The 22,997-nt window shown below is 35.6% G+C and overlaps 3 protein-coding genes across 5 annotated transcripts in view; 2 read left to right on the plus strand and 1 right to left on the minus strand.

Moving 5' to 3' along the window:
- ascc2 (activating signal cointegrator 1 complex subunit 2) overlaps positions 1-2,480 on the plus strand; it is a 23,706-nt gene extending 21,226 nt beyond the window's left edge. Inside the window, exon 19 of one of the 3 annotated variants that reach the window (XR_015489986.1) lies at positions 1,050-2,480. Coding sequence is in view for 2 of the 3 variants with exons in the window: in XM_087251475.1 (XP_087107601.1) it covers positions 1,483-1,654 (172 nt within the window). In the remaining variant the exon portion in view is untranslated. 3 annotated transcript variants of the gene reach the window in all.
- On the minus strand, positions 1,953-12,982 carry rnf215 (ring finger protein 215). Its single transcript, XM_087253367.1, has 10 exons — positions 12,665-12,982; positions 10,200-10,349; positions 10,057-10,128; positions 9,595-9,680; positions 9,444-9,498; positions 9,251-9,355; positions 8,206-8,322; positions 7,258-7,401; positions 7,072-7,174; positions 1,953-6,968 (listed from the first exon to the last, which is right to left on the minus strand). The coding sequence occupies exons 1-10, from the start codon at positions 12,866-12,868 to the stop codon at positions 6,955-6,957; spliced, it is 1,050 nt and encodes a 349-aa protein (XP_087109493.1). The 5' UTR covers positions 12,869-12,982; the 3' UTR covers positions 1,953-6,954.
- Positions 12,983-14,019: 1,037 nt separating this feature from the next.
- hira (histone cell cycle regulator a) overlaps positions 14,020-22,997 on the plus strand; it is a 35,191-nt gene continuing 26,213 nt past the window's right edge. The window contains exons 1-11 of the mRNA XM_087253355.1: positions 14,020-14,233; positions 14,765-14,827; positions 14,958-15,068; positions 15,868-15,958; positions 18,193-18,287; positions 18,388-18,483; positions 18,941-19,101; positions 19,196-19,363; positions 19,515-19,628; positions 22,306-22,376; positions 22,470-22,575. Coding sequence (XP_087109481.1) covers positions 14,197-14,233; positions 14,765-14,827; positions 14,958-15,068; positions 15,868-15,958; positions 18,193-18,287; positions 18,388-18,483; positions 18,941-19,101; positions 19,196-19,363; positions 19,515-19,628; positions 22,306-22,376; positions 22,470-22,575 — 1,113 coding nt within the window. The 5' untranslated portion in view covers positions 14,020-14,196. The remainder of the gene's footprint in view (positions 14,234-14,764; positions 14,828-14,957; positions 15,069-15,867; positions 15,959-18,192; positions 18,288-18,387; positions 18,484-18,940; positions 19,102-19,195; positions 19,364-19,514; positions 19,629-22,305; positions 22,377-22,469; positions 22,576-22,997) is intronic.

Here is a 22,997-nt window from a genome sequence, read left to right on the forward strand (position 1 = left end):
CAAGTGTGCCGCAAGCCTACGTTTGAGTGAAGGTTTCGGCCGTTAGATCGCCCCCTGGGGGCTGGCTGCAGTACAAGTCATAAAGCCCGCCTCCTCCGTGTTAATGAAGGAGACTTGAGCCCAAATAAAAAAAAATATTACACTTGCAATAAAATGTCCCGAAAGATAGTTCTGGTCGATTAAGGCACTGGTTATTGTGCTGAAATAGGTGCAGATCTTCATTTTTGTAAACAGTTTGTTTTTAGCAGTAATTTAATGCTGGGCGTGTCATCGTGATTGACAGCTGTGATTGACAGTTTCTCAAAGCGCGGCGTCTGAGCTTCGGCAGGAGACTGAAGTAGACTGAAATGTTATTATTCGATTTCTGTGTTATTTTACCATGACAAAATGAGTTCAGCAGTAAACTATAGTTTCTGACATACATGATCCTGGTGGAACACTGTTTATTCGCTAAGTTCAGGGCTTTTTTCGGGCTTTATTAGTTTGCTGATACACGCCTAGCCACCCAGATAGCAAAACACAGTTCCGGCTAGATTCTCGCCTGCCGGAGACTTATCTCTTAGAGCTCAGACTGACTAATGTTACCTCTGCTGGACCTACTCCGGATGCCTGGACTCACTGCCCGATTCCAGTCCGAGTCAATCGAGCCAGATGCGGCGGCCGAGCGAGCAGGCGCTGCCGCATGCGAGCCGGAATCAGCCCGCGACGCCGCGAGTAAGTTATGTGTTGCGGCCTGGAGCTGGCGCGATTGAATATATAAAACCCTCATATTTGTTAACGTTATTACATCCATTTGTGTTGATATGACAGCAAACGCATGCTGAGAAGTTCGGGGGGCGTAGTTGATTTTACATAAAGTGTTTGATTGGAAGCTCGACTCTGCTCATTTTCGCGGCTCCTCCTCTGGCTCCATCAGACAATCCTTCTGCGCATGTCTGGCTCCAATTTCAGCAGTCTTTTGCGACAGTTTGTGCCCGTCAAGCAGGCGTTTTGCCCTCAAGGCGTTCAATGGGGAAAAAGGGCTGTCGCGTCGTCCATATTTTTTACAGTCATTGGTAAAAACTAAAGAATTCTGTGAATTTGGAGGAGACATTTGATTATGAGACATTGCTTCTAGATGGTGCCATTTTACTCGTGCTATTCAAAGTGAAAGATCAAAGTAAAAGAGGGGGGGGGGGGGTTCGTGGCTCTTTAATAGTGGGTATTACGATGGCTATAGTCGAAGTGAAGTGTAGTTACCCATACTTGAAAATGGTCCTCTGCTTTTGACCCATCCAAGTGTGCAATATGGGCTTAGATGCTTTGTTCAAGGGCACCTCAGCAGGTTATCGAAGATGGAGAAAATACAGTTTTATTTCTGCCAGGACCGGGAATCAAACCTGCAACCGTTCGATTACAAATTGCCAATTTGCATTACTTATTAACTAATCAACAAAGCATGAATCAAACCGGACATTAATTGACTTTGTTTTTATCTGACAGCTACAGACCGCCACCAGCAAGTAATGTGGTAGGGGGGCCAAAGGGACGGGGTCAGACGCAGGAGACCATTCAGGACCGTCGTAGAAAGGAGGCATCCAAGAGCAGAGGAGCCAATCACAATCGCAGATCAATGGCTGACAGGAAACGGAACAAGGGCATGATCCCGTCCTAAGACTTTTACAAGAGCACAGGTTTTTAAGAGCTGAAAAAGCAGAAGGAAAATACTCGAGGTTTGAATGTATCTCTGCTTTTTTATAAGATCAAGACACAAGGGGCACGGTCTATTACATAGGCCTGCTCTTTCTTTGACTGATTATGAGTTTCTGTTCTGAAGTATAAATTAACATGCAGAGTTGGGAGTTTGAAGTGCTTCATAAAATACACAGGGATGTGTGAAATTATAAGGGAACAAGCGAATATATTTTTAGAACTCTTAGTTATTGTATGACATGAAGCACGACAGTCGAATCTTTTGCTGTGTAACAAGAGTTTATTGAACAGATGAGAGGTTCAAACAGTTATTGCACTGTTAAGGAAAATTCAATAAATAATAAAGGAACATCAGGTTTGAGAATGCAGCATTTAAAGTTAATTTGAGAATCAACTCTACAAAGGATGCCATACATTACACTAGTGAAGCAAAAATAAGATCGTGCTCCAGTTCTTTAAAGGTTCAGAAAGCGATTAAGACTTGACCTAAGAGCAGTCTTTCGAAAAGCAACTCCGTTTGAAGTTGTGCAGACTGCAGCGTCCGATTTCAACACATTAATCATACTGTGCCAAAGGCTGTGAGCATCCGTCACTCCGGAGGAGAGTGATGTCACTTTTCTCATATAGACTTTCAACAGGCAATGTTCTCTTGCCTTGTAGGACAATATATTTCTACTTACTAAGATAAAATCAAAGCATTTTGTAAGAGAAAGCATATTTAAAAATGCTTCTGAAATAATAGTACAAACATTAGGAATATAAAACATAAATAAATACTGTTTATAAGACTGCGTGTTTCTCTTTGTGTTTAATACATATATATTTATTTATTTTGACATACTGGTTGTCTATCTTTCTTCCAACCTGAGATATCAGACTGAAGCATAATAGCTGGGCTGAGGAAAGTTCCTCACATTTGGCATAAGCAGAAATTGTGATTCCATTTAATTAAATGCTCTAATTGACTGCCTTAAAATTTCTATTCATATCATTAGGTAGAATTATATGCAGTTAACTATGATGTGTTTTCAGTTAGACTAAAGCAGTGTTTCTCAACCACGTTCCTGGAGGACCACCAGCTCTGCATATTTTCCATGTCTCCTTAACCAAACACACCTGATTCAGATCTTCAGCTCATTAGCAGAGACTGAAAGATCTGTTGTGCTGCGGTCACACTAGAGTTTGTGCATGAAATTCTGTTGTATGGTGCTGAGAAAAGGGGCGGGATTAAACAAGATGATTAGACATTTAAAAAGCCAGCGATTGGTCCATGATTTACATTCCTGTCCAGAGAGGTCATGTTTTGATCTTTGATTGGTCTCATGCAATCATGTGATGTGATTTCACAGGTCAGAGTTCACCAAGCTTGAACTTTCCAACGCAGAGCACTACGAAACTTGTCACACGAGCTTGTGTTTCTGGTCTGAAGCATTTGTGTGTGTATGAATGGAAGTCTATGGGGAGAAAAGTGCAATTTGACCGCAGCTTAATGGGTGTGACATACAAAAGAGACATCAAAAACATGCTGTACTGGTGGTCCTTCAGGAATGTGGTAGAGAAACACTGGACTAGAGTGTAATCATGCTGGAGGAAGTTGAGCAATGATTCTTATTTTATTCTGCAAGGGTGCATTTTATTTGATCGAATGCAAATTAAAACTACTGTAATGTCAAATGTTATTAAAATATTTAAAAAGGAATTTGAGTGTCACCTGGGGTCTCATTTATAAATGTGGCTTATGCACAAAACGGGGGTGGAAACCTTTACTTAAACGCTAAATTTATGATCTATAAAAAGCAAACTTAATGGGAGAATGTGCACAGCTGAAAGTGAACTTCAATTTAAATTTAACTTAAATATTTAAAAATTCAATTGAACTAACAAATTAAATGTAACTTTAAAAATAATAAAATTTTACTTAAATATTCAAATGATGATATGAGGTGTAATCATAAATAAATAAATAAAAATATATTCTGCTGTACGTTCATTTTTAGCTTTTTTTTACGCCAAGTTTTACAAATGAGACTCCCGATCCTACAGAAATCAATTTGAACACATTTGAATAACTTGCAGTAGTATTTCTATATAAGCCAGGTTTTTTTTATTTAGAAATCAGCATTCATATGCAATTTAAATATATATTTTTAAACATTATAAAGATTTTACTTGGCTTTCATCATACAATGCATCCTTGCTGAAGTATACTTTATTTCCCTGAAGCATAATGACCACACTTCCGCACAGTTTTAGTTAATTAAACTACACACAGACCTAAATTAAAGTCAAACTACAGCATTCATATGGCATTTTTATAAGACAATTTGGAAATCCAAATTGACAGGAACTTCTGAAATTCATGTAAATATACCTCTAGTCCATTTAAGTCATCTTAAAGGTAACAACAATGTTGCGATAAGGAATACTGATACTCAAATGTTTTGTTTGCTACAAGTTTTACTACTGGCTGGTTTACTGTAACAGAACTGATTAATATAACCCTTTCTCACCTATTTGATGCTACTGACGGATCTGGTGGTTTAGTCACTGAACATGACAGGCAAAGGGGGAAAAAAAAAAACAAGATGGTGCTTTTTTTTTCTTTCTAGATTTAGCAAATCAAAGCCACATCATGTTCACAATTTAACAACAAATTACTACACTGTGGCCATGATTTAAAAAACAAAACAAAGAAATGTATAAATAAAATGTGGCCATATTATTTTTTAATTATCTTTACGTTTAGATTTATACTTAATTAAAAACAATCTTGCCAGTTATGCACAGGACCTCAGGTAAAAATTATTTTTAGAAACATTTTACATGACCTCAAAACTTCTCAATAGCAAGACTTAAAAGGAGCTATATGTAAGAATGTTTGTGTATAAATAAAATTTGGTGTATTCATTTTTATTGGCTTGTAATTTAACATAAAACAAGACCTTTAACTGAGCATCCTATATTGTCTATAAAAGCCTGTAGATTGCTTTTTATCTAAAAGACTTTGCCAGGAAAATCAAAAATATCATGTTTACATAATATAATATCTCTTTTTTTTCTCTAAAATATGAAACAAAAGCTTACACAGTGTTCAAGATGGTTCCAAAAAGCCATTCAGTATTGTAATGGCAATGCAAATAAAATGATTCAACTACTGTCTTACATAGCCTGATCTATAGCCTCAAATATACTTCATAAATTATCTTAACAGTGTAATTTTACTTATCTCGTATCAACGTGATACCAGTGATTTGCAGAACTTCTGCAAACATATCCATATTGCTATGATCGGATGCTTTTTTAGCTATTGTTTACTCGCTGCCGTCATTTTATTTATAGAGAGAAAAAGAGTCATTAATGTTTTAGTAGAATTATGTTACTGTAAAAAATGTTGCTTCTAAAATCCTAAAAACTAAAACTTTGCTAGTAATATATCAGGGCACAGAATCATGTTCAGTCTATTGTTTGTAACAGTGAAAAAGTAAGGAGATCCTATTGAATTTCATGGTTCTATATGGTGCTTGGCCGGTCTATAGACTTGGAAGACGAACCCTCAGTTGATCACATGACATCTCGCAACATACCATTATTTATTTGACCAAAGTAGAGCCAAAATAGAAAGACCATAGGTGACAAACTTAGGACACCCTATTATTCATATGCCTGTGGATCTTCTTAACTAAAGCAGCAGTTAAAGGAATAGTTCACCCAAAAATCAAATGTTATTCATTATTTACTTATCTTTAAGTTGTTCCAAACCTTTATTAGTCTCTTTCTTCTGTTAAACATAAATTTCGATATTTTGAAAAAAGCTGAAAACCGGTAACCATTGACTTCCATTGTAGGAAACAAATAGTATGGAAGTCAATGGTTACAGGTTTCCAACACTTACTAAATAAGTTATTTTGTGTTTAACATAAGAATGAAACTCAAAACTGTTTGAAACAGGTAAAGGGCAAGTAAATGATGACAGAATTTTCATTTTTAGGTGATCCATCTCTTTAAGTAATCTCTCAGATCATTCTGAAGAAGTTTTCAACAGGTTTTAGTAAGGTTAAGGTCTGGACTTTGACTGGGCCATTTCAACCCCTTGATTTTTGTTCTTTTCTAAATGCTTGGTGGTAGATTTCCTGGTGTGCTTGAGATTGTTCCCTGGTCCAATTTTGGCAAAGCTTTAACTGTGTGATGGCCATTGTGTTAACACACACACCTGAAGGCTATAGAAAAGGGATGCCCAAACTCAGCCTTGGAGGGCCGGTGTCCTGCAGAGTTTAGTTTCAACCCCAATCAGATACATCTGAACCAGCTAATCAAGCTCTTTCTAGAAATTCTTAAAACTTTCAGGCAGGTGTGTTGAAAGAAGTTGGAGCTAAACTATGCAGGCACCCCTTTGGTAAAACATCTGCTGGATTATCACTTAAGGAATTCAATTAGCAGATTAGCAATGCTTGATTATTTTTGTTAACTCTAAATGGTGTTGATTGTTCATCTGAGGTTTCATTAAGCACATTTTAAGACCTGCCAAGGATCAGTTTTTGTTTTTAAAGTCCTGATAAGGAAAGTTTTAAATTTCAGAGGATGTCAGACCTTTTTATACAATAGTTTGCTGACTGTGGTTCACAGGCTTTGCTAATCACCGGGGCTTCTGGATTCTACATATAGCTCCTTTAAGGTTGGCACCAGCCAAGAACCACATCTAATTTAGTGGAAAAGGGTGGAACAAGTCCGGACTGGGAATCAGAGCAAATGGTTGAATTATATTCTACTTCTTTCTTATGAATGGTATTTCTTATCATCTCCAGTAGGTTTTGATCTTAATGCAAGCGCTTGTTCAAATATAAAATATAGAGAATTGAGAGAGTATGTATGATTCATACATAAAGAGATTTCAAACATTACCTTGTTTTTTTTGCTATGCATCTCACTTCACAATTCATGCACCTGTGAAAGGCTGAACAGGTTCAACAAACGCAACTGCAGTACTCAATGCTGCAAGAAGAAACATCTGATCCCACATACAAAGACCTACCTTTCAGAAACTTCTCAAGTGGTCTGACACAGAAACTAGATCAGAAACTAGTCCTGACTGGAGTCTCTTGAAAGAACTCAAGATTCATAGTCTTTGGAGAGGTCAAGATCATTACCCTGGAGGAATCCCAGTCTTACAGTACAGAGGAGGGGTTTAGTTGCCATGAAAATCCTGAATCAGTAGACTTAACCCAATTCAGATGATTTTTAATCCAGAACCCCACTTGATCCAGCTCAATAGAAATTACCTGGATCAAATAGAATAAGAGTTGAGTTCAAACTTTTTTTTTTCTGAATATTGACTGTATGGAGTAAATGTTAAACAAGGAAGATAATATTTGTATTTCTCACCAAGAACGCTGCGCTTGCAGAGAGGGCAGGTCTGCTGGAGGAGCAGCCAAGGATCCACACAATCTCTGTGAAACTCATGGAGGCACGGTAACACCCGCAAACACTGAAACACCCACAGCAGTGATCAAACTTAACACTGACTGCCTTTATTTGGGTAAGAGTAATACAGTTCAGAGGATTTGTCACCTGGTTGTTGTTGTATTGTTCCAGACAAACTGCACAACTCTCCGTCTCCATCGTTTGTGTTGGATCACATCTCACTTTGGGCTGCCGGTATGTCCTCGTCTTCAGTGCTGATAATCTCTTCAGAATGTCTTGCTTCAGGTTTGACTATGAAACAAAGAGTTTATTACTATTTTTACTTCTGTTGAAAGTCATGGTCATATTCAGGTTTATATTTAGGAAGTCTGTTTTGTTCAACAAAATGGCATTTACTTGATCAAAAATATAGTATAACTGAAATAGTAACATTTATGTGATAGAAAAGATCATCTAATATCCATCCTCATGTGAACTTTCAAAAATGATTTGAAGCATTAATTTGGTGCTTAAGTAACCTTTATTTAAGTTAAAGCGAAAGCAGTTGTGCTGCTTGACGATTTGCTGAAAATGTGTATGTATACAGTATTGTGCAAAAGTTTTAGGCCACTAGTATTCCACCAACAACCCCCCACATACACACACATTTCCAAACATTATTTTTGTCATTAATTGTAATCATACAGTGAGATTATTGTCTGCACAAGGAGTCTGAAAATGGCCAGTGTTCCACACAGAGAGATCTGATCATCATCCAGTCTTTCTGAAATGACATAACAAAAAACGACCTGCAACCAATCTTTTTTTTTTGTGAAAGATTTTTGGATGAATACAGTTCAAAATAACATCATCTATTTGATATAGGACTTTTTTTCAACATTATACATGTTTTTTTGTGTCGTATTTGATCAATTCAGTGAATTCTTGATCAACAAACCTTTGTTTCTGTTGGGAAAAAAGTATTTTTGTTTGGAAGTTGGAAAGACACTGTATGTTTTCCTTCCAGTCTCCACTTAATGTTGCTTGTCACATTAGTGTTTTAAATCATAAACTTTGTAACTTTCAGAATGAATCTGTCCCAAAAACACTGTTCACCTCTAAATCGTCATTAAATTGGTTGTCCTGGTACTGCCAGCGTGCTTGAACTATGACCCCTGTGGAGAGAACAAGGGCCACCAGGACTACGGTGTTCCACAGCTGCTGGAGATATTTCTGGACAAAACATGAACAGAAAAGACATTTTTCTCCATGCTGAAAAATAAAAATAAATATTTCTCTACATGTGACAAACAGTATAATGTGACAAATAAGTGACGACTGGCCACTGAGTTATTAGAAAATAATGTTCACCCAAAGTGGTGATGTGTCCATGACACAAAAAGCCCCTTTCACACAGTAATACAGGTAAATATCTGGAAAATTACCAAAATTACTTACCTGGATTTTCAAAACAATCCTGTTCACACATACAGATCTTTCCGGAAAAATTGCTGGTAATTTTCTAGAAAGGTCTATATGTGTGAAAGGGGCTATTGAAAATGGCTTTTACACCATGAGTGCACATTATTTTTTAATAAATCACATTACATGACAACTCAAGACCAATAAAAGACTTAAAATAAAATACTTTAAAATACTTTTTACGTTTTTTTCTTTAAAATATAAAGAAAGTTGCAGTAAAGTGGAGTAATCTGACTACATTACATGCTGACTGGATTGTGTGTTGAATTAGGCAAGGCAAATTTATTTATATAGCACATTTTATACACAATGGTAATTCAATGTTAATTCAATGTTTATGTAAAGCACTTACAATGGTAAGTGCTTTACATAAACAAGAATAAAAAGAAGCAAGTATAAAAAATTTAAAATGATTAACAATGTATTAAAATGTGTTCAAACAGGTTTAGAAGTTATGCTTAAAAAAAAAAAAAAAAGACAAGCAGATTCCTGTTTGGAACTACTACTACTGCTACTACTACTGTGCCTTTCCCGGAAAACATCCATTAAACAAAATCACATTCGAACATCCAACAGCACCTTATAAGCATTATTAAGAAACATGAAACGATTACATATAAGTGCTGAAATATCTTCAGCCAAGTTATTATGGTAACCCCGGATGACATAATGTTTTTACCTGGACCTGAGAGTTAGTCTCCCCAGTGCAGATGACCCCTTGCCATTCCCCATATAAGCCTCCTCTTGAACGACCGCAGCTGGACCACAGGGTCAAGGTGGCCCCCTTTGACACCACACACAGAAATATCACACACTTACACTAATGAACCGTGAGAGTGAAACTGTGCTGCTTATTAGAAGTAAAACCGTACCAGGCTGTCTTGTAGAAAAGACTTATAAGTGATTTTTGCTGTTGCACGAAGGCCCCTGATTGAACAAACATACAAAAGGACAAATTTTAAAAATCCAGTTTATTAAAACTGTAAAAATTAAAAAGCTGATGGGTTAATGGCTGAAGATTACCTGAGAAGAGCTCCGATGAGCTTAGTGACATTTTCTGATGTCTGAATGACAATGATTGGTTTTGAGAGGACCTGAGAGAGATCCATCTGCAGCGGAAGAACAGTTTTCTTTTAAAAAAAAGTAAAATCATTAAAGGGATAGTTCACGCAAAAATACAAATTTGCTCTCTATTAAGTCAAACTCAAGTGGTTCCAAAGCTTTATGAGATTCTTTCTTCTGCTAAACACAAAAGATGATATTATGAAGAAAGATGATGACCTCTAACCATTGACTTCCATAGAAGGAAAAATAAATACTATGTAAGTCAGTGGTTACAAGTTTTCAGCTTTCTTCAAAATATCTTCTTTTGAGTTCAACAACAGATTTAGAAAAAGTAAAGGGTGATTAAATAATGACAGACATTTTGGTTTTGTGTGAACTATCCCTTTAAAGTTTTAATGAACAGAACAGCAAAGCCCTCACCTCTCGGACAGTGTTCTGGTTTAAAGCCAGTATGATCAAAGCAGACGCACCCAAAACAAGAGCCCGCTTCATCTATGGAGGAGAGAGCCGTCAGATTAATCAGGAAGAGATTTTAGTGTAGACAATAATTTTTTTTAAAATACCTTATTAACCATAGATGCAGCAAAGGACTCCTGGTTGCTGTTGCTGGAAACTGTTCCTTCTTCCATCTGAACAGGTACCACTCCTATCCAAGGGTCTGGATCCTTTCCATCATTGATTTCACTGTTGCTTTTAAGAGCTTCATCCTTTACCTGCCATGGCAAAACAGAAGCATGTCACATTTACTTGATACTCATTTTCAGAATATCAACCTTTACAATTTTTAAACAATAGGGTTCGCCACAGCAGAATGAACCACCAAATACTCTGACATGTTTTATGCAGCGAATGCCCTTTCAGACGCAACCCAGTACTGACAAATAATAGAACACAATAACTAGGATATTTTTAAAGGGATAGTTCACCCAAAAAATTCTGTTATTATTTACTCACGTTTGAGTTTTTTTTGTTGTTGTGTTGAACACGAAGAAGAAGATAGAAGATATATTAGAACAGTGTTTCTCAACTGGTGGGTCGCGACCCAAAAGTGGGTTGTGGGAACATTTTTAGTGGGTCGCGGAGTGTGTGGTCAAAAAAACAACAAAAGTTTATTTTTTAAGTTATTTTGCTTATACAGTACTTTTATTTTGAAATGTGTGCGCGACAACCATACTGTTTGACATGTGAAATTTAATTTAATTATTGCAACAAATATGTCGAAGCGCAAGTACGACCCCGAATATGTAAAGTATGGATTTATCTACTGACGACAAAATAAGACTTAAAGCCTCAGTGTCAAATGTAGTGAGGTGCTCTCATAAGTGAGCATGAAACCTTCTAAATTAAAACAACATTTAGAAACCAGAAAACATGTTTTATTAACAGTTTATTATTAACAGTATTTGTCGTTTTTACTTTTTGTTAAATTTCAGCAACAAAATATTGTTTATTTGTAAGTCTTGGTGAATTTCTTATATCTGTCACAACTTGTTTATGTTAACAAATAAATACAAATTAAGTATAATTGTATTTTAGTTCCTAAAAATTTGGGTTGCGGCTTGATGACCATGTAAAAATGTGGGTCCCATGGCCAAACCAGTTGAGAACCCCTGTATTAGAAGATATTTAGAAAAATGTTGAAAACCTGTAACCATTGTCCAGTGGTGTAAAGTAACAAATTACAAATACTCAAACTACTGTAATTGAGTAGTTATTCTCAAAAATTGTAAATTTTACTGAGTAGTTTTATAAATGTGAACTTTTACATTCACTTAAGTACATTTTTAGTGCTGTATCTGTATTTTTACTCCCCCACTTTCCTTCAACCTGCTGTCACTACTTTATCTTTTCTTGTCTATGGGGATTAGAAAATCCTGTCCTGTGATTCCTGTCCAATCAAATCGCACATAGAAGGTAAATCGCCTCATAATGAACTACCTCAAGACATGAGTGATGTATAATTGCAGCAAACTGTTGGGAAGCATTAAAAGTGTCCAAGAAGATGTACAAAATCTTTACATGCATTGACACAGACTGTTTAAAATGCATGCCACTGATGATAAAATAACAGATATATACTGTGTGATGACTAAAGTGGCCTTAAACACCCAGCAGGCACAAGACCTCAACATGACAGCAGATTGACATTGTACCCCAACGTTGTGGGGACATTGCATTTTGTTTGGAAAGGAAAGTCGGGTTGATGTCAATGTCCAACGTCCAACCTGAAATCATCCTAATATAAACATCTAATGATGTCACAGCTTGACGTTATGTGGACGTTACCACTATGATATGTTTTAGATGTTGGATTTTGTTTGCTATACCTGATGAGTAAATGTCAGTATTTGACGTCAATATGATGTTGATTTAAGATGTTAGCTTGACGTTGAAGTTTGGACACTTTCTATCAAAACCTAAAATCAACCAAGTATCAACATCATTTGATGTTGTTATTGGATTTTAAAAAAATGTTGTCCATAGATGTTGGATGAATTTTGATGATTTAAATGAATTTTGGTCATCTGACATCACAACCTAAATCTAACTTGATATTAACATCTTATGATGTGTGCCTGCTGGGCAATAACTAACTGCACTACAGAATGTTCTGTTTACACACATCCACAGAACACATGTAAATGCATCAGCTTTTTACAGCGCAAAACTCACTATTCACTATTCTTGAGAACTTTTGAAGGGGCTACTTTTTAATCATACCTTGAGTAAAATTTACAACGGATATTTTTACTCGCACTACATTTTTAGGCAAGTAATGATACTTTGAAGTATGATTTTTCAGTACTCTTTCCACCACTGCCATTGACATACATTGTAGGAAAATAAATACTGTTCGTTTGTGTTCAATTGATAAAAAAAAAACTACGTTAAGTAAATGATGACAGTTTTTTTAAGCTGAAAAGTGTTGTATTGTAAATATGCTAAAGCATGTTCTATTTTACAGTAAGAAAAAAACAAACATTCAGAACAGTGAAATAAATTGTGTTTCCATGCAATGACAACTTACTAATATGAGCTCTCCTTTCAGGCCATGCTTCTTTTTGCTGTGGTTATCCATCGGGTCGTTCTCCAGACTCCCCTGGACCACTTCACCCTGTAATATATGCTGATGGTCCTCCAGAAACACCTCTACAAATGCCACCTGTTCACTGGACACCAGCGGACAAAACCACAACCAGCACACCGCAGAAAGACAAGCTAAAGCGCCCATGGCTCCCTGTCAGTCGATGTTATGAACCATAGCAAGTCAAAGACTGAAAGTTTGATCCATACTGTCAGGACAGGCACTGTTCTGTCACCTCCTCCAGATGTAAACAAACTGACTGGGCTCTTCTTCTGCGGCTCGCTTTGTCCTGTCTGCACTTGTCAAACTGAAACTTGCTAGAAAGGAAGTTGTTTGTTGCCCATATATTTACATGCTATAGGGGGCGCTGTGTGGTCCAATCATTTCACATGAAACGTAAAGATCCGCCCACTATGTGTTTGAGTGACTTTTTGGATCTGCGTTCTTCGTACTTTCATTTCTGGACTTCAAATTTTCATCACAAACGTTATGAAAAGATGTGCGCTCGCCACCCAGTGGGAAACTTTGGATAAGTGAATATTCCTGAGCAGTAATATTGCTATATTTTTGACATAAAACATCTTTTATTGGTACCGCAACTTATTGCGGATTTGCTACACTGGCCACAGTTGAAACATTGGTTACATAGTAACTGTTAATACCAATTAATGCGCCAAAAGATGTTCACTGTATTAAATTAGCTTATCTTACTATAATACATTTAATGCAAATACATAAGTGCAGAAGAGAAAATGTCAGGTTTAATCATAACAAGAACTCCAAAAGTTTAACTACACTAACGTTAACCAGATTTTTAAAAACCACGCTGGACCGCTAAACAATTACATTAAATAATTTAATAGATTACATAGATAGACAGATAGACAGACAGACAGACAGACAGACAGATAGATAGATAGATAGATAGATAGATAGATAGATAGATAGATAGATAGATAGATAGATAGATAGATAGATAGATAGATAACAGTTAGATAGATATTACCATGCTAAAATATATAATATGTAGTAAGTTACTATGTTCAAAACACAGCAATATCATGGTGTTTTATTGATATTGACTTCTTTATACACCGTCTTTCTACACCGCAACCATTTATTCGTTGCGTTTGCGTTTTATTTCTCCTAATTTGTGATTCGCATTTCATAGCGAGCCCCGAAATCACCAATGTAAACAAGGAACAAACAAGTTCATCCTTTGTTTCCAAGGGAACTTCGAGGAAGACGGCGAACTTCCGGCGTGACTTCAGTTGCTGCAGCTTCACGCTCGCGCTCACGGAGTGATGAGAGAGAGGGAGAGAGAGAGACGGACATGGAGTTCAACTGAGCAACAAAAGTAACGGAGGAGCCGCAGCACTCGAAGAGCCGGGCGGACGCTGGAAATCAGTTTCCTCGCGGGCGCGGAGGGAGATCGCGGCGTGCAGACGGCGGATTTAAAACTGATCGGCGTAAAGATGAAGCTCTTGAAGCCGAGTTGGGTCAATCACAATGGTGAGAGCAGCAACCGACTCTCTCTCTCCCTGTATGTGTGTGTTTGTGCAGGAATCCGGGGCTTCAACTTGCTCTTTTGTTATGTAGAGAGGAGGATCAGGTCTCCTCTGCAGGGCTGTTTATGGACTCGACTACTCTTTTGGACGTTTAAGCGCAATTAGAAGTATAGTAACCGGTTGTTTTTTTGCAAATTGGCTCGGTTTTAAGAAGCCACCTTTGAATATATGATGTGCACACCACCCATTTTGAAGTTGCCAAAGACAGGCAGACCTCTTGACATGGGTCGACCTAGCCGGAGCCGATGGCTGTGTTGTTTTAAGTTCAAATTAAGAGTCTAATATTTGAATTTAGAGACTATCTGGTCGAACTAACAAACTAAATGAAACGTGAGACATTGTTTATAAGAGTTATATGCTAATGTGGCCTCCGTTTCAACCTGCTACAAAGTCGTGCACTGTTTGCGGTTTTGTTGGAGATGTATATATTTCTTAAAAACTGCATTTGTGTTATAAAGAGTGTTTTTGTTTTCAGGTAAACCAATATTCTCAGTTGATATCCATCCAGATGGAACTAAGTTTGCTACAGGTGGCCAAGGTGAAGATTCAAACTCCCCTATACCTCCTCTGTCGTTGTCTGGCTAGCGAATTTGTAACTATAGCATTGCTAGTTTTTAGACCAGAAGTTTGTCATTAGGAAATACAATTTTTTTTGCATTGACTGACAGGTGAGGACTCTGGGAAAGTGGTCATCTGGAATATGGCCCCGGTTCTTCGAGAGGAGGATGAGAAGAACGAGAATATTCCCAAATTGCTTTGTCAGATGGACAATCACTTAGGTATTTCCTCAGGGTTTATATGCATCTTAATTCACTCTTCCACAATGTACAATCTTCAAAAAGGTCTTAAATCAGAGTAGTCTTAAATTTATGGAATTAAATGTTGCATGCACTTAAAAATCCATAATCTTCAGTATTTTGTTCTAAGAAAAATATCTAAATGTCCATAAGTCAAGATACATTTACTTTTAGATACAAAATGTGGAAATGAAGTTTTATATTTTGTGAAACTGAAGCAAATTAAGTTAGTCCATGCCTTAAGCAAGACCAAATAGCTGTCACTAGGGTATGAAATCTACAAAAAATAATTTTTTGGAGCCCATTGACAATATTACTTTAATCTTAAACTCGCTCGTATCTTGTTTTGACCTAAGTAAATGCATTTGCATCAGAAAGCATTACAAAAATACTAAAAACATCACATTTTTTGCAGTGTGATCAGAAGGTACAGTAAAAGTATAGTAAGTGTTCCTAATACAATTCCTATCAAATGATTTATTGCATTTTCATAATTGTAATGTCATTTAAAAGTTGTATGTTTAATTTCTACAGAAACATTCTTTAAGTTAAATGTTTTAAATATAAAGAAAAAAAATAATTTATGTTTTTCTTTTAATACAGACCACATATTTTGCTCACAACATGCAAAAGATTAATTCATAGGCGGTGTCTAGACACTAAAATGTATTTTAAACTCGTTTGGATATGAACTGCTCTGACAGAATGTGAGACAGAATGTGTGACCGTGATGAATATTCAGTATCTAATCAAATGTTTTATGTAACTTTGTGCATTTCAGCATGTGTGAATTGTGTGCGGTGGTCAAATAATGGCTTATACCTGGCATCAGGAGGAGACGACAAACTGGTCATGGTGTGGAAGAGAGCTGCGTGAGTAAAACTGACCTGCTCTGATTATTGCCTTTTTTATTTTTATACAACTTTTAAATTTCTAGCCAATTTTTTTTTCTATGATGAATGAAAAGAATATTTTTCTTATTGTTTATGTAACATGCATTAATCAAAATGCTTGTATAATTAAAAACAAGTGTTAAAATATGTATTGCAACATTTCGTTTTTGATTTTGCTTTTTAAATAAACAAAAAAACAACAACAACTAATGTAAGAAAATAGTGCTGTCAATCGATTTAAAAAAATTACAGAATTAATCACACTTTTTTGCAGTTAATCGCATTTAAAAGTCATTTTGGCTACTCAAATGTAAAATGTAAGTTAATGTAAACTCAAGACAAAATTCAAAATACGATTGTTTATTACAATTTTTGTTTAATTTGTTACACAGATTTCTTCATGTGAACAACATGCGTGCAATAAACCATCAAGATCCTCAAACTGTTGGGTTGAAAGCCATATTTATTACTGAAATAAAAACACAGGACAACTATTTGAATTTCAAAGCAATCAATGCCAATAAAAACAAAAATGATTTACATGTTGGATTTTAAGTGGACAGCAAAAAAATCCAAAATACAGGCATTGCAAATATGGAAATTTGAAAATTTTAATAATAAAGTAATGAATACAAATAATTGTACTCATTGAAAAGTTGTATTGCTGAAAGTAACAAAAATTTATTATAAAGTAGACCATTAACCATTATGTACCGGACCAAATCAGCATATGAATTTTAATGCCAATGGCGCTGCAACAAGAACGTAAGAAGCATCAAGAGGCACACATGGGTACGCTTTGTGTTAGGGTTGCACGGTTTGCTGGTATTATGGTAGTACCGATACTAGGGCTCCAAAATACTGGTGGTGCCACTGTAGTTTGTAAATGGTAGTATCGTCATTAATGGTTTATCTACAATAGATAATGTTGCATGTGGAAAAGTCACTAAAATGCTCACACGTTTGTGCAACAACAGACCATTTAACATTAATAGTCCGTGGAGCCCTTTAAGGTTGCAAAACTGTGCAGAATTCGCGCCTTGTATGGTAGCCTATTGCTTGTTTTCTAACGCTTCAGTTCGAACGCACATCTGAAATGGTTAATTTCTTTTCCTGTTAATATGATTTAGTAGCTACAACAACAACAATCTATTTAAAATAATGACTCACAAAGTGAAATTTTGAATTACTTTGGATTGTTACCTGATAAAACTGAAAAAGAAAATAGATGAAAAACCTAAAACAGGAACAGGAAACATTGAAACAGGTTTTGACTACTTCAAAGAGCCTAATTTTGATGGAAAAATGCTCTTTTTTGGTATAATTTGTATCTTTATTTTAATGTATTTTTAGTTGGTCAGTTATCTACAAAATAAACAAAAAGAATAAATAAATTTTAGGTGAAGTGAGGTTATAAGATACTTTACAAACTTTGTGTAAGTGGGAAACACATCAAATTTAATTAAACATTTAAGGGCACATGGAATCAGCTTAAGCGCAGAGGAATGCACTGTCTCGAACAGCTTGCGACATCATCTGGAACTTTCACTGAGTAATGTTATGTTTACATGGACACCAACACTCTGATTTTAATATAATTAAGACAATACTTTGATTAAGAGTCTATCATGTAAACTGCATTTTTTTAAATATATTTTTTTGATTACATTTAAGGACCACAGACACCCACGTCATGAAATGCAGACATTTTTTATTTCCATTTGGTATCAAATTCCATTAAAACAACACTCTCCCAAACAATATGTTGCCGAATTAAAGTGAAACTGCCGACCTGGAGTTAAAGTCCAAAAATGTAAAATGCCTGAAATTATATAAAACTCTTTAATCTAAAAGGCTTTCCTTGGTCTTTTCCATATTTCTTTGCACGTTAAACTAACGTCAGCGGCAACACCAAAAAAGAAAAAAAAAATTCAACGCGTTAAATATTTAAAATTAATCACATGCGATAACGCGCTATTGACAGCACTATTAGAAACATATTTTTAAACAACTAGAGTTAAAATATGCATTCATTTTCTCAAATTATTTAGAGAATTACCAGATTTCCCCATCACTTGCGTAAATGCACCATTTAAACATTTTGCCCTCACAAGAAGAGTTGTCTTTGTTTTGTTTATGAGACACAAACAGATGCCACACATGCATCCACACAGAGCTTTGAGGCATTATGGGGTGTTTCTTTTGTTGACCAGTTTCATAGGTCCAAGCACGGTGTTTGGATCCAGCAGTAAACTGGCTAATGTGGAACAGTGGAGGTGCGTCACGATTCTAAGGAACCACACGGGAGGTGAGGAGCAAAAAATGCTGCTGATGTGGATGCTGGATTTTGTCTTGAGTTTTTGGCACGGTGTAAAGCACATGTGGTGTTCTCTATCCATCTGATTCAGATGTAATGGATGTGGCCTGGTCACCTCATGATGTCTGGCTCGCGTCCTGCAGTGTGGATAACACCATCGTTATATGGAACGCTCGGAAATTTCCAGGTGAAAAGATGTGGATGCCGCTTGGTTTTGATGCTTTAAAATACATTGAAATATTTCTTTACATATTTTAAAAATAGAAAACTTTGAAATATAATAAAGTATGGCTTAAGTATTTAAATCATTTAGTAACTTTCAAGAAGAAATTCTATAGAGGTTTGGCATCTTCTTTGTTGTCATTAAAGTCTGTGTGAAATGGAAGTTAATCAGATTTTTATCCCACTATGCTGATGTACTTCCAACTGAAACCGAATATTGAGGATGGGGGATGGACTTTCTTTTTGCCACCATTCTTTTGTTGTGAAAGTTAGTAGAGGCTTAAGCACCCCTGTTCTTGGGCACCATCTTTGAAAGCACTATTTTAAAACTTGTCTTTGAGTGCGTATTAATAGATCCAGTACTCAATTCAAAGCATGGATGATTACCTTCTTGAATTTGCTTTTATATTTGTATGCCACAGAGATAGTGATGACTTTAAAGGGGCACACGGGGCTGGTGAAAGGGCTGACGTGGGACCCTGTTGGAAAGTACATCGCCTCCCAGGCAGACGACCATAGTCTAAAGGTCTGGAGAACCATGGACTGGCAACTAGAGACGAACATCACAAAACCCTTCAGTGAAGTAGGTCTTCAAAATGCTTTTTTTTTTTTTAAATCCTATTTTGTTGTTTACACGCACTTGACCCTGTATTCTTTTTTTTTTTGCTTTGATTCAGTGTGGTGGCACAACACACGTCCTGAGGCTGAGCTGGTCTCCTGATGGTCAGTACCTGGTTTCAGCTCATGCCATGAATAATTCTGGACCCACAGCTCAAATCATCGAACGAGACGGCTGGAAAACCAACATGGACTTTGTGGGTCATCGAAAAGCCGTTACTGTTGTGGTTAGTGTTGTCTTAAATCTTAAAGCATGCACTAAAATCTCATTGTGCTCTATACTGCAGTAATTTACTGTTTTGATGAAATCCTGATGTCTAAAAATGAATTAAGTTGTATTATTGTCTCTCATATGAACTGTTTTCTATCTTCGTGCAGAAGTTCAATCCTAAAATTTTTAAGAAGAAGCAGAAAAATGGCAGCACGCCCAAACCCAGCTGCCCGTACTGCTGCTGTGCTGTGGGTAGTAAGGATCGCTCATTATCTGTATGGGTAAGATACTTTCCTTATTTGACCTATTAATAAATCATTTATTTCCGCCAATCATTTGTTAATTGGATTTTGTGTTTGGTTCATGTGCACAAACAACACCAACCAAGAATATACTTATACCACTTAATCAATTTCAATTCAACTTTATTTTTATAGCGCTTTTACGATGTAGATTGTGTCATAGCAGTTTAACATAGAAGTTCTTGTAAATTGAAACTGTGTCCTGCTTTCAGAGTTGAATTTCAGTTTAGTTCATTTAAGTGTGTTTTAATTTTCACTAATGAATGTCCAAACATTGAAGAGCAAATCCATCGATGCGCCGCTGCATAAGTCCCAAAACCAAGCAAGCTAGTGGTGAGAAATAAAACATCACCAATTGACGAAGTGAAAGACAAAACCTCGAGAGAAACCAGGCTCAGCCATTTCTTCTCTGGCCAAACTTACTGTGCAGAGCTGCAGTCTAGCGGAGGCAACGGAGGTTGGAAAATTTGGAAAAATAAATATGATTAAAAAATATATTTAGTTAGTCACATGTCTTATGGTCAAGTATAACATGGAAAATAATTTTAAATAAATTTGTGCAAAAATAAGCAAAGCAAACAAAAAGATTTGGACAGGGTAACTGCGGGGTCTCAAAATGTCTTAAATCTCAAAATCCAAATTTTAGGCCTTAAAAGTGTTAAACTTGTTCAAATATGGTGTTGTAGGTCTTAAATCCTTTTAAAACAGGTCTTAATTTTCCTTATTTGACCTATTATCACATTATGCATGTACATGTATTGCTACCCAATCTGGCAAAACCCATACAATCACCAACTATCCATCTCAATAAAACTTTAAACTTTTTATTTAAAAATGTATATTTTAACTCTGTTTATTATAATAGGTTAATTATTTTCCATACAATAACATTTGTTTAAAAGTGCTCCATGTATTTATTGCTAAGGACACCGACCTGGACAGATTGCTGTGCATAATTTAGTTTATTATAGTTTTTAAAACCTTTAAAACATTTGTTCATTTTTTTTATTTTAAAGAAAGTTAATGTTGAAAAAAAATTGTATCGATACAAGTAGAGCTAAAATATATCTAAAATATATTTTTTTATTATTATTTTAATATTAAATGTAATCCATTATAATAGTTTTTTTTGATAGGGCAAATAAAAAAATCCATCTGAGTTATTTGAAAAAGTTTCTTTTTTCAATTTTAAAAAGTCTTTTTCAATTTTATGATCTTTATGAGTCTAAAACTAAATTCATAATGGTCTTAAAAATGTCTTAAATTTAACTTTGTGAAACCTGCAGAAACCCTGCATGGAATAACCTGATTATTTTTATGTAGAATACACCACTATTCAAAAGTCAGTAAGAAGTCGTTGCTGTTTTGGGTCTCCAAAAAAAACTTTTAGTTAAAACAAAATGATGTAAAATATTATAATTTAAAATAAAATAAAAATGTATATAAAATGTATTAAAATATAATTTATTCTTATATATTGCATTTTGTTAATAATTGTAAAAAAAAAAAAACCTAGGGCATATTTATTTTAATACTTTTAGATAGTCTTTTTTTTTTTTTTTATGCAGATATTTACTTGTCAGATTCTATGATTTATAGACGTTTCAAATAGCATTTTTATGGAAAACATCTCAAATTTTTAACAATTGTTGTAGTTATGCACTCACTAAACATGTATGTGTAATATTCATTACAAAACAGACAACCAACATAAATCAGTAAACTGCTTTATCCATGTCAATGAGTTTTTGTCCTAACCAGCTGCCACCATAACAAAACATTTAGTCAGACTGACTGTGGGTGGTGTGGATTGACTCCCACAATAGTCCAAAGTTCCACTACGATGGTTAAGCTTCAGATACTGTATGTTCGGATTCATTTCAGTAGCACACTGCGTGGTGTGGATTTAATGTTAGGTACAACAAGCTCAATATATTATTGGTATTCCCTTTTTCCACTAATTTTAGCACCATGGTATGTTTTGTTGGCTTGTGAGTAAAAGTGGGTTGTAGCATCTTTGTAGGTTGTTTGGTTGCAAGACTCTGACAATAGCCATTATTGAACCTTTCTTCGAGTATAACTTAGGGCTACTATTTAAAGTACAAATGAAATCAAAACTAACCATATGATATTTGGCCAAATTCATTTTGTCTTTAAGAAAAAGAAAGGTTTTCCCTTGTAATCTTCAATTGAAATCTGAAAATGTACTTCCTTTTTTTCAGTTAAATTGTCAGAATTGTTACCTATATCTTAGCTATTGGGCGCGGTCAACATGCTTATCCACGCCCCTCCAACTGTCAGTTTTGACCACAAACAGAAATGGTGAGGAGGAGGTGTTTGTTAGGTTGTAATAACTCTCCCGAAATCTTTTTTTCCTCATCTTACTGAATAAAATGTCTTCTTTACTGCATCCATTAAGCAGTGAGTTTTCTTAGTCAATATTCTATTTCTCTAGAAACTGAGTCACATCATGAAAAAAGAAAAAAAAAAAAAAACTAACAGTTGTAGCCTTCGGTTCATGTAAACTTTAAGAGCTAAGACTCATGACCAGAGAAATTTTTCATTTCTGAATGCCTAAATAAAATCACACAATTAGGGTATGATGTTTCTGTATGTTGACATGACGCACCTTTAATCAGATGTCCTGTTTTTTCAGCTCACCTCACTCAAGCGTCCTTTGGTGGTCATCCATGACCTATTTGACAAATCCATAATGGATATTACATGGTAGGGAAAGGCTTTATGTTTCAAGCTTTGTAAAGAGTCATAGAGATCTTATTGGGGTAAATCCTTACATGCATGTCGTGAATTGACTCTTAGGACACTGAATGGACTGGGACTCCTGGTGTGCTCCATGGATGGAACTGTGGCCTTCCTGGACTTCTCGCAGGATGAACTGGGAGATCCCTTGAATGAAGAGGAAAAGGTGGAGAAAAAGCACACAAACCAGAGTTGAACACTTAGAGTTAGTGTAATTTCAAAGCAAAAACAACTTTATTTTGCTTGCACCATTGGCTTGTTTTAAAGAAAAACTCACTGAGTGTTGAATAATTATTTTTGAAAACAAGACAATATTTTTTGCTTGTCTAGAAAGTCCTTCTTGATTTTTAAGAATTTTTAGGTATTTGGAGTAGAAACAAGACAAAAAAGTATATATATATATTTTTTTGCAGTGTAGCTAACATTTAACAGTGTTTATAGACAGCAAAAACTCATTATATAATTATGAGGGGGGGTGTTATGATTTTATTTAGTATTAAGTATTTATAAGTATTTAAGTATATAAGTATTTGTATATCACAAAAGTGAAATCTAATTTAAGAGTACACCCATTAATTTAACTGATAA

Source organism: Danio rerio, chromosome 5, assembly GCF_052040795.2.
Source record: "Danio rerio strain M-AB ecotype USA chromosome 5, GRCz13ab, whole genome shotgun sequence".
Taxonomy (NCBI): Eukaryota; Metazoa; Chordata; class Actinopteri; order Cypriniformes; family Danionidae; genus Danio; species Danio rerio.